The 12673-nt window shown below is 39.1% G+C and overlaps 1 protein-coding gene across 1 annotated transcript; it reads left to right on the forward strand.

The window, feature by feature from the left end:
• The first annotated feature begins 1849 nt into the window (after positions 1-1849).
• Positions 1850-4010, forward strand: LOC115227353. The gene is made up of 2 exons (XM_029798218.1): positions 1850-2655; positions 3665-4010. Exons 1-2 carry the CDS (start codon positions 1850-1852, stop codon positions 4008-4010), a joined length of 1152 nt encoding a protein of 383 aa, XP_029654078.1.
• The last annotated feature ends 8663 nt before the right edge of the window (positions 4011-12673 follow it).

A 12673-nucleotide genomic window follows, 5' to 3' on the forward strand; every position in this document is an offset into this window, starting at 1 on the left:
GGAAAACCAAGTAGCGGGGAAACCCTCTTTTTTGGGGAAAACCTTGCTTTTGGGGAAATATTTTGCCATCCCTATAAAATACGATGATTTTTAATGAAATAAACCTCCTACCGGGGAAAAATTTTATATTATCATAAACGATTCATTAATATATTTGTATAATTTTTGATTTATTATTATTTATTTATTGTAACCTGTTTTTCCAAATTTGTAATCAATAATTTTAAATTTATTTAACCTGGTAACTTAGTTAGTTAGCTAATTAACCTGGTAAAAAATTGAAATTATCAATTTTTAAAGTTATTTTATAATTTTAGAAAGCCAATGCCTAGAAAACTAAATCAAAGTGAAAAGATCAGAATTTGCAAGGATATACAGTCGGGTCATAAGGACAAAATGATTTGTGAAGGATTTAACATCTCTAAAGGAATGCTATACCGACTAAAAAAGAAAAGGGAAGGAATCTTAGCTCAAGGTTTCTCAACATCCGAAGGGACAATTGGATACGAATTGAATGCCCAAGTTTACGAGATTTTTCGTAATCTCAGGTCGAAAGGTTTCCCAATTAATGGGCCAACCTTAAAGCTTATTGCACGTAAAATTGCGTATAGAAATTCAAATCATGATTTCACTGCTTCTAATGGATGGCTTTACAGATTTAAGAAACAATTCGAAATAAAATTCAGAATATTACATGGCGAATCACGATGCAGCGAACAATTTATGGAACATTGGATGATCAACAAGTTATAAACAATGCGGAATGCGCATTCACAATGCTGCTAAATTTATTAGCAAGAGACTCCGGAAAATGTACTGGATCTATTCAGATTCAAAGCAAATATTATGAGTTCGATGCGAAAAAAACAAAACACACGATTAAAATTAACTGATTTTTTTATTAAAAATAAAAATTAGTTATCCGTCTCGGTTATATTATTAAGAGAGATATCGAACAGGCGAGACCTAAATTTAATGAAAACCTTTTTTGGGGAAACCTCAAAATTGGGGAAAAATTTCCCCATTCGAGGTCGCACTGTACTTGGATTGCTGAAATCCTATCTGTAATTCTCACCAGCGTTTGACACCGAGCTTCTTGTGAATCACAAAACCTTGTCCATAGTGTCTGCAGTCGGAGGGTAGCAAGATCATTCGGTAATTTCCATAGGTTGGGTCCATTCCAGATTTTTGTTTGGTCTCTTGTAGACAGCCGATGTCCGCACGATATTTATCCATGTCATTACAGAGTGCTTGTTGTTTCCAGGTCTGGCAGAGTCCACGAACGTTAAAGGATAGAATTGATAGCCTGTCCGGTTGTACTGTGTGTGTTTTAGACATTGTGCAAGAGAGGTACGTCGCCACCTCAACCAAAAGAAGTTACAAAGGAAGTTACAAAGGCTGTTAGCAGGCTCAAGAATAACCGAGCTGCGGGACCGGACAACATTAATGCGGAGCTGCTGAAATACGGGCCCGAATCTCTTCTATGCAACATCACGAACATCCTCAACGATATGTTTGCTACAAATGACTCACTCCCGCTGGGCTCTGGAGTTCTCATCCCTATTCAAAAGCCGAACAAATCTCTTGGTCCAGTAGAAAATCTCCGCCCAGTCATTTTGCTAAACTCCCTGAGGAAGGTTCTCTCGCTGATCGTGCTGGATCGTATTGGAGACAAAGTCAATGACTTTCTGTCACCGAGTCACAGCGGATTCAGAGAAGGACGTTCAACCGCAGATGTTCTTTGGGCCACCGATGGCGGTGTGCAACCCACCAAAGATACAAAAGTGCCACGAGAATCCTGGGTATCGATATGTCAAGAGCTTTTGATTCCATCCATCGCGATCTCCTCATGAGGGTTCTACGGAGTTTCTTAGATGAAGATGCTATCAGAATGATACAGGTCTTATTGGCAAAAACGGACCTCACTGTTCGCCTTGGGACAACGTCGTCCAGATCCTTCCCAACAAATGTGGGAACCCCCCAAGGAGACTCTCTCTCGCCTCTGTTATTTGTGATCTACCTTGAGGCTGCTTTACGAGAGCTGAGAGGTCTATATGACAAGTCAATAACTGAAGTGATTTACGCTGACGACGTCGACTTTGTGTCCACTGACAAATCCGCCCTACTCAGACTATTGGAGATTGCACCGGATAAACTTGGAGAATGGTTCTTAATCATGAACACGGACAAGACTGACGTGGTCGATGTATCACGCTCGGATACCCAAACTATGGAAAAATGGAGACTTTCGAAGAAGCTTAGCTCTCTGCTTGGAGACCGAGAAGACATCATGCGAAGAAAGCTACTGGCCGCTGTTGCTCTAAAATCTGTCATGAAAGATTGGCTACGATATTGTCCCGGGAACCCATCACTACGCTCTAGAATCTACAACGCTTTTGTCAAACCGGTACTACTGTACAACTCATCTACATGGGGCATCTCTGACACCGAACTAAAGAATCTTGACTCGTTTCACAGAAAACAGCTTCGCGTCCTAAATGGCCTGCATTGGCCTAAGAAAATTAACAACTCATCGCTCTACAAACTCAGTAACTCGGTGCCAGTCAGCCAGGACATCATAGATGGCCGCTGGAGGCTCTTCGGACACGTCCTGAGAATGGACCCGTCCTCACCTGCTTACCAAGCCATGGAAGAGTACTTTCTCTCGGATAGCCCAAAGTTTCGCGGACGTTCCCGCACAACACTGCCGGTTGCGTTGGAATACGATCTGAAACACGTGGGCAAAACCTTGAAACAATGCGAGGACTTGGACGAACTGCGATGGCTTGCACAAAACCGGAGAGGATGGCAAACGATGGTTAAGAAGATTGTATCGTGTGTGGCACGTGTGGGGATATAACTCTTTCCTTTCCTTGTTTATGTTCCTATGGGAAGTGCTAATAATAATAATAATAATAGATCTGAAAAGATTTTCAACACTAAACGAAAATTTCAAATGGATTTTAACGGTCATTGACATTTATAGTAGGTTGGTTTCTTAAATTTTTTTTATAGATTTGCATTTGCACGACCACTTTATAATAAGTCTGGTAAGGAAGTGTGTCAAATCATGAGATCTTTGTTTCGCTTTAAATGGACCATGCAAATTTCTTCAATCAGACAATGGGTCTGAATTCAAAAATCAAGAAATAACACAACTATGCGTTGATTTTAACATCAAACAAATCCACGGAAGGCCCAATAATCCTCGGGCTCAAGGAATTGTCGAAAGATTCAATCAAACGATAACCAGGAATTTGTCCACAGTGAAAAAAAGTGGGTTGATAAATTAGAAAATGCTGTGTACAGTTATTACATATCTGTCCATTCATTTTCTAACGAAAGTCCTTTCGAAAGATATCGAGGAATAAAGGGAATAAATTCAATAATCCATGGTTATACACCCCTCGACAAAATATTGGTTATTTAATCTTTCCTGGTTTTTTTCATTAAAAACGAATAAATTCATACTTTAAGATCCTTTAGATCTTCTAAAATAATATTTATTTTGTATTTATAATTAAAATAGATTTAAATTTTAATATTGCAAAAAATTTAAAGCATGTCGGCAATTAGGTTAGTGACATAAAAATTGGTTATAAAATTTAAACCGTCAAATTATGCTAGTATTTAGAGATTGATCTTAATAAAAAAATATTTTTAGATATAATACTCTCGATTCGTTTATGAAAGGGAAAATAATTGCGCTATACGACTTAAATATGTCATATATTAAAATTTCTAAAGAAACCGGTGTTCCATATTCAACAGTCGTAAATTTTATCAAGAAATACAATAAAACTGGATCATATGACCGCCAACATGGTTCTGGAAGACTATCAATTTTGAATAATGTGCAAATTAATCATTTGCGTACATCAGAGGAAAATTCATCTTTAACTGCTTCTGAACTCTCTAATGAAATAGAAAAGTTTTCTGGAACACGTGTCTCGTCTCGAACCATAATACGAAATTTAAATAAAAATGGAATTTTCGCAAGAATTGCATAGAAAAAACCACTTCTAACAAAAAAACACATGGTTTCCAGATTCGAGATCGTCCAAAAATTTCTTCAAATTTCAGACCATGATTTTAGATCAATAATCTTTTCTGATAAATGTATTTTTGAATTATTACCGATCCAAAAAAGAAAAATTGTGTATAGAAAAAAATTTGAAATGAATAAATTCGAAAATATTACTCCAACTGTCCAATTTGGAAAAGGTAAATTATGATGTAATAAAAAATTAGGGAAAGTCATGGTGTGGGGTTGTTTTTCCTATCATGGGGTAGGCGATTTGGTATTTATAGACAAAACGCTTAATTCTGCAAAACATCAATCTATTTTGACCAATAGTTTGCCATATTCTGTACAAAAAATGGGGATTGTTGACTATATTTTTCAACAAGACAACGCTCCCTGCCATACATCAAAAATGATTATTCGATATTTTCGCGAAAAAAATATTAAAAAATTAGAATGGCCTTCGCAATCTCCGGATTTAAATCCGATAGAGCATTTGTGGGCTTATTTGAAGGTTCAAATTAGGCAAAGAAAAAATGAGAACATTCAGGCACTGAAGGAAAATCTATTAGATATTTGGAATTCTATTCCATCAAAAACACTTGAAAAATTAGTTGAGTCAATGAAAAAAAGGTGTTGGGAGATCTATTCGGCAAAAGTACATATTAATCTCACAATAACCAAATTTTATGCCAATGAAAGTCGTTGTTTTTTCCAAATTTCTAAGACAAAATTTCAAAATTTAAATAATTAAATTAATTTTTATCAATTTTATCAGATTTTAAAATATATCTGAAGAAAAAATTAAATCATTCTTTGTATGAATGAAGTAAGTTGAAGATTCACCAATATTTATGTCGAGGGGTGTACATATCTTATGTCTTAGATAATTTAAGTGATGAGTGTGTGACTTTGGAAGAAATGGATGATTTGGTTAATTGTTCGACTCCAGAATCTATTGAAAATTCTCGTAATTTGATTTAAAATATATATTTAGATTATTTCCAGTCAGACAATTTGTTGCCAACTGCAAAGTGATTCAATTTCGAAATTAACCAATTGATGAAAATTCGATTTATTACAAAGCTATGAACAGGAGAATGAATGTTCATAATAGTAAGTATATTTTTAGCGTGGGAGATAAAGTAAGAATTAAAAACATTAATAAATAGGTACGGGTTAAAAAGGACTTTGGAACAAATCCTTCATTGCGACTGGATAAGTTTGAGTCTCCGTATTCTTCCGCTGCAGAAATAATTAATATTTTATCGAATAATCGCGTTGAGGTAGTTTTAAATATTTTAATTTAATAGATAAAAAATTCGAAAGGAGAAATATCGACAGTACTAATGACCAGACTAAAAAAATAGTTACCAAAATTTTACTCTTTGTGGTTTTATTAATAAAATGAAATTAATTGAAGTTAATCAATAGCCATCTTGCGTGGGAATTGCCATTCCATCTTATCCTCTGCTGCTAATTAAATACCTGTTAATTTATGCTTATTAATAAAATCAGCCATTGCATAACTAAAAAAAAATTGAAGTTAATCTTAATTCAAGGTCAACGTAACAGGCTGCCTATAGGTATCGCGTGGCCCATGTGACACACATGTGAGTGCTACTTCGACTACTACTGTTTCGAGCTAACAAAAAACGTGAGATTGTTTCCAGTCCTGATATTCGGGAAAAGTCTGACTAACGTGGTTAAAAGATCTTTGAAATTTCTGACACAATCCTATCCGGCGAGATATGCGATCTTACCCTGATATTCAACGGGACTAAAGTAAATGAACGAAGAAGTTTGTCTGGTTGCTGTCGGGAACATATTCCGTAAAATCACCACCAAAATAGCAACCAGGGCAGACTCCATAATCTTGAGCTTGTACGCGGGAAGTGAGCGTGTACAATGTAGTGCTAATAATGATAATTTAAAAAGACAGAATTTCCTGTGTCTTAAAAACGTATATATTCATTTCCTATTACGAATTTTTGTCTCTCAATTGATTGGTAATTGAGATGTAAGAATATTATACGTGTGTGCTTAGTTCGCCAGGCCAAAGGCTAGATAGAGTTAGAGCTTACTATCGCAAAGAATATCCGCTCAAGAATGTAGACATTCGATACCCTGAACAAAGCTGATTGCCTTTCCTTCCAAGAAACCGAAAGTCTCAACTGAGAATAGAAGAAATTACTCTCCACAAGCGAAGAGTAATTCCGCATCTTTTTGCATTCAGTTGTAGTAGCAATCGATCCATGGGCGGATGCGCACATCGGCAGGTTCTTGAATGGCTTTTTTATTTTTGAATGGAAATACAGTGATCTTGTCCGGTCTCTCTCCATCGCCCCGATCGATCCCTGTGAGTTCAAATATGAGGGGCATTCCGGCGACTTTCAATAACATTCTGATAAGGTCATTTAGAGCAGCGTCAGCAAAATGCGGCTAACATAGGCGAAGTGGAAACGACAGGCCGTCTCGAAACAGATGTTGATCAAGGAATGTAGGGAACTACTTAATACAGGATTGGAGACGAATTTCGCCCCAATCAAATTGTTTTTGAGGACGTAGGAGTTTCAAATTCTAGCGAGTGACACTTCAGAACCGCTGATGATAATTCAGAGGGCACTTAATGTTCAAAATCGGTTGAGAGAACCGCGCCCAAATCGGTTAAGAGAACTAGACTTACCCTCTCGACCCGTCAAGATTTTAACATTATTATCGATTTCCTCAAATCAAAGTATCTACTCTTATGCGAAATAACAATTCGAACATAATTTATCGTTAAGAAATCAGACATCAACAATGAAAATGTAAAATTGATAAGTAGACTTTCGAAATATATAGATTAGAAAAATATAGATTGAAATTCCAGACGCAAGCCAGACAGAATAACTACTATCTTCCGTGCAAAAATAATTTCCTCTCGAGAGGTGTCTGCATTGATCTATAATCATTAAAGTGGTGACATATGGACCGGGTTGTCGGAAGTGTCTAATCCTTTAGAATAACCCCATCAAACACCCTTATTTATCCCCAGACACTATTTCGGTAAAGTCTAAAACATTTAAACTCCAGAAAAATGACCAAACTACTAATAAAGCGTGGGAAAATTATTTGGAATATAGAAGGAGGAATAACAAAGTCTATGGATTGTATTATTTTAGTCTTCAAAGCTGTCGAGGATCAGACGAAAAATACAGTTCGAAGAAAAGGCAGAAAAGGTGGAGAGAATTTTGAGATACCTCAAAAAACAAGGAGGACTCGAGCCTTTATATAGGTATCGAGCTATGTTTTCGAACTGGTCTGACTGTCAATATTTTGACCTTGTCAACTTCTCAATACACCTTTTAGAAAAGGAATTTGAGATTGTCAGAGTTCGAAAACGAAAGCCCAGAAATACTCCTGCAAATTAAAAACTTGATGATCGATACATGAAATTGTGAATAGAATAAATTATATTGACTTTATCGACTTTTTAAAATTTTGTAGACTCTTTAGTTAATGCACGTTTGCGTTCCAATAAACAGTTTTTATGGTTTCGCTTGTGCCATGTTTTTTATTATCCTCGTCATCAGTCTTTTTCATCCGTTTCGTTGATTTGATCGTCTTCTGATTTTGTCCAACGTTTTTCAATCGACCCCCGATGACAGCATAATACTCAGTAAGTGTCTTTGGAAGACATCCTCTTGGACATCCTCTATAAGTTGGATATTCATTATGGCATAAAAATTCTTCTATGGTGAAATTGCAAGGTTTTTCTTTATTTATCCGTAAAATATGACCAAAGAGGCGTCAACGAGCTTCAATAACATTCAGACTTATTGGTACACATTCAGTCAGCCTGTAATTTTTTGCTCGAAATTTTCTTTTGCCTAGAATAACCAAAAAATAGTTTTTTTAGTTAATCTCTGTGAAAAGAGTCAAATTGTTCCATGTCTTTCTTTGACGTTCCCCAAATCCCTGCGTTGTAGATGAGACAGGTCGGACAAATTCCTTGTATAAGCACAGCCACATCTTTGCATAAATTTGCTTTTTTCTCAATAAAATCGATTGGTATTTTTTATTGCTATTGTGGTTAAGATCTTCCGTCGTTTAATGTCTTTGAGTCACCAAGTAAAAATCCGAGTTTTCTGGTGTTCCTCCACTTCGCCACACGGGTAGGCATTTGTTCAATAGTTGTTAATTCTGTTTTATCTTTATTGACTTTGAAAGGCCATTTGCTTAAAATTGTTTTTATTTTCTCCGCAATAACGTCTATAAATTCCCCATTTTCAGCGACAATTTCGACATCATCCGCGTAAATGAGTTCCATTAAGTGATCGTCCAGACTTCCAAATTGTTTTCTTAGATCTTTCAAAACTGTCTCCGAATATACGATGAATAATACAGGTAGTAGCGTATCTTCTTGTGGAGTTCCAGCATTGGTAAAAATGGTATAGACTTCTCAGAACGAACTTTGACGAGTAGTTCAGTTTCAGCAGACTGTCTTCATCGATAATGGTTTTCAACACGATAAGTAATTTACTCTTGTTGATGATGTCGAAAGCCTTACTCATGTCGACTCCCAGGATATGAAAGGATCGTTTGTACTTCTGACATAATGCAATTATTCACAAATAGCTCCAAACAACATATGTCGTAAATCTTCTAGGTTTTAACCCACTCTGACTGTAAAAAAATATATCGATCTCCGGACTTTGATATACATAGAGTTTTCTTTGGAGTTGTGACTAGTATTATTTGTTTTAAATTTCCAGACTGTCGCCTTTGTTTTCCTTGTTTCTGAATGGGTATTAATATGTGACATGGGCCAAATGATACGTATGGGATGCGCGTTACACTGACCTTCAATTAATGTTAATCTGTCAATTTATCGATAAACTTCAAACTATCTTTTTTTTTTTTTTTTTTTTTTTTTATATGTAATTAACAAATAGTTATTAACTAACTAAATTCCCGGCATCGTAAATGGAAACACAGTTTCCACGTACTATGGCCAAGGAAATCCTTTCGAAAAGCCACTTGGACTCGCGTGGGTCTCCCCGTTTATGGGAGATCATGCGGCCAAGCTTTTTAGAAAGGAAAGAGACTTTTCGCCGATGACGCCGGAAGTCTCGACGGCGATGGGAGTGAACAGATACCGTTCAGAGAGCTCCTTGTACTTTCCAATCTTCATCTTCTCGGTTTTGCGAGAGACTGAGCCAGGCTCGACAGCTGAAGAAGGAAGGTTGAGCTCCGAGAAAGTGTCTGAACACGTCGCATCCCATAACAGAGACTTGCCGAACTCAAACGGGAAAGTCGATAGGCCGTCGGGTCTTTTTCCGTCTCCCCTCGCAAGCCCGACGGGTTCGAGGATTGATGGGATCCCAGCGGCCGTGAGCCCCCTCTGAATAACGTCGTTAAGTGCTGCATGGCGTGGTGCGCGCCCTGCACTGCGACGACAGGAAAGGGGATGTAGACCAAAACGGTCAATGACAGCACCACAACGACATTTGTGTATTTCGCAGATTTCCAATCCAAGACGCAATGATAAACCAATTCGTAGGCAATCTTTGTCTAGTAGGTTACCGGTGGAAGGGACAGGGAGAGCATCCAGCCAGGCCCCACTCCCTGTGCAGCAGCCTGCGCGGAGACATGCAAGTCTGTGCTGATCGAAATTTTTGCGTAGATGTACGTCAAGAGCTTCACAAGAAATGGCATCCCATTGAGCTTGGATACACGGGTCACTGGGTCTTTTGTTGTACAATGAATCCCAAAGGTCCAGAGCGGCCACGTGATCAACTGACATTTTTCGTTCGGGAAGGTTTCTGAGAACGATGTCAGTGAGGGCACGGGATGATGCCAGGGACGAGAGGAAGGCAGGAAGAGCCAGATAAACGGGCGAACGAAGGCCAATCCCCCCGAGATTAACAGGCAGGGAAGATTGAAGCCACCCCAGAGCGTCGAAATGGATGTTACACAGATACTCGGCTCCAGACTTCAAGATAGAATCGATATCGGATAACAGATTAGGCATGCGAAAACAAGGAGAACTCCTTAGGGTGTACAAAAGCCTCGGAGTTGAGAAATAGTTACGCAGAAGAAAGAACCCGACGTGGGCATCAATGAGGGAAAGCCGTTCGATCATGTTTGACAGATTGCTTGCCTTGGCGATGAGCGTTTGTGAGAGGGCCTCGTGACCAATTGGCGAACCAAGGATTACAAGGTCCTTTGTTTCTGATACCCGCGCGCCTTTTAGAATAGGTTCCAGGGCGTCCAGAGTTTCGGCAAAAAAATCGGAAGGAATATTCAGGTTTAGGACTTCGGACTTGCTTGAGTTTATCTCCAGACCGATGGATGAAAGGGCCGGGATAATGCTCCGCAGGTCGTCTAAGACAGAGCGGGGAGGTCCACAAATCGTCGCGTCGTCCAAGTACCAGATATTTACCGGAGAGCGGACAGAATGAGCGACGGAGTTGACACACATAGCAAATAGGAAAGGCCCCAGGGGATCTCCCTGTTGCACTCCGGTCGATGAGACGATAAAGGAATCGCCAAACAGGAGGAGGCTGGGTTGTGAGTACGAAAGGTGGACTAGAGGATAAGCGGAGGGGGCGAGAGAAAGGCAGGTCTCGAGCAAATGATCCCGTCTCACTGTGTTAAACGCATTTGATATGTCCAGTTTAACTAAAAGATATTCCAATGAAGAATCCATAAGTTCTCTTACGGCATGGGCAGCCGATTCACACCCTCCACTGACGCCGACGCCCAATTGGACTGGCAAAAATTTCGGGACCAACTCGGGGATCACAACGTGGCAAACGAGCTTTCCGGCCAATCTGCGGAAAACATTACCCACGGCGATCGGCCTGACCCCGTTATCTTTTTTGCCCAAAGCAGTGAGATTAGCCGAGAAGAAAATCGCCCGGGCAAAATCCGGTAAATTCCCACCGATAAGACGGTTACAGAGATTGGTGATAGATTCCAAGAGGAGACGCCCTGCCTCAGCAGTAAGAGGTGAAGTCAAGTCTTTAATGTGTCCGGGCTTCAGCCCATCTATACCCCCACTGCTGCTTGGGGAAAAACTTTTCAGTGCCTTCTCAACCTGTGAAGCGGTAACCAGCAGTTGCGGAAGGGCGGTCGTATCGACAGCGGGTTGGGTGCGGGAGTTTACTGGAGGACTGGGGTGCTTGGATCTCAAATTAGACAATGCGGAGGGAGATGGGGACAAAAGCCGGTTAGAGGAGGCAACAAGTCTGACAGCTCCGCGGACGTCGCCGTCCAACAGCTTGCTGTTCACCTTACGACGGAGGTAAATGCAATCGGAGGAAGTTTTAGTGTTAACCACAGAAGGGGCGACACATTTGTGAGAGTCAGAGTGGAGGGAATCGAACTGGGAGGGAAACAGAGAAGTACAATGATCGAATAGGGCGAGTTGCTGTTTAATAATCGATGCGGGAGAAAGTTTTTTAGACTCGCTGTCGGGCCGGGAGGGTTGGATCCCAATACCGAAAACAGCAAAACCAAAAAGGAGTAACCAGTCAGACTGGTCATTAGATGACAAAGCGCGGTTTATAGCTGTGGACAAAGAGAGAGCAGCTTGAATCCTCGCTGCCTTCGGTATCCGTGCCGGAATTTTGCGGTTACAGCGAGAAGAATAGATGAATCTTAAAGCATCTTCGGCTGACGGAGATGGACTTTCAGCAGGGATTTCCGGCGGACTGTTGGCCGGGAACGGCCTGCAAGAACGACAAACAGGGCAGTTCCAGGTTATGAGAGAAGCTGAAACGCGCCTGGAAAGTCGAACACACGAAAGGTGGAAGAAACTGTTGCAGCCAGAACAGTATCTACCTTTCTTCCGATCGTTGCTAGTTTTGCACGAAGAGCAAATAGCCATCGTAGGAAAGAAATAGAAAAGAAAGATGGAAATGTATAAAAAAGAAATAGAAAAGAAAGAAGAAAGAAGGACAGAAAGAAATGAAATAAAGAAATGGAAGAGATAGAAGGACAAAATAAAATGAAAGAAAAAGAAATGATAGATGGAGAGATAAAATGAAAGAAAAAGATAAGATAGGTTGACAAATATACTGAAAAAGTGCACCCTATCTTATTATTGAATTATCAACTACAAAAATAATTAATTTAATTAAGTTTTTTAATCCTGTCCATCCCGACAATAGAATTTTCCCCATTTGAGTGTCTAATCCAGAGGTTTCCAAATGGGGAGGCGCGCCTCCCTAGGGAGGCGTTGACTCGTGTCAAGGGAGGCGCGAAAAGTATTTCAGAAACATTTTTTAGAAAATTATATCTATGTAAAAAACGTGACTATATTCCGATAATAAGAGTTATTAATTTAAAAATTATATTTTTTCAAAAATTTATTTAATTTATTAGACAATTAAATAATTTTAACACATGAATAAATTCTTGAGTGGTTGCAAAAGAAAATTCACGAATAATAAAGATTTTGACGATGGTTCAAAAAATCAAAATGATTGGAATATAATCAATACCACTCCAAAGACAAGAAAATACTTTCCATCTTACTTATTGTTAGGATTCACACGTATCTTTGTTGATTCTATGGAAAAACCCCTCTGTTTGCTTTGCCTCAAAACACTTGCAGCAGATAGTATGAGGCCATGCAAATTAAGAAGACATTTTGAAACG

The sequence above is a fragment of the Octopus sinensis genome, unplaced genomic scaffold (assembly GCF_006345805.1).
Source record: "Octopus sinensis unplaced genomic scaffold, ASM634580v1 Contig02842, whole genome shotgun sequence".
Classification (NCBI taxonomy): Eukaryota; Metazoa; Mollusca; class Cephalopoda; order Octopoda; family Octopodidae; genus Octopus; species Octopus sinensis.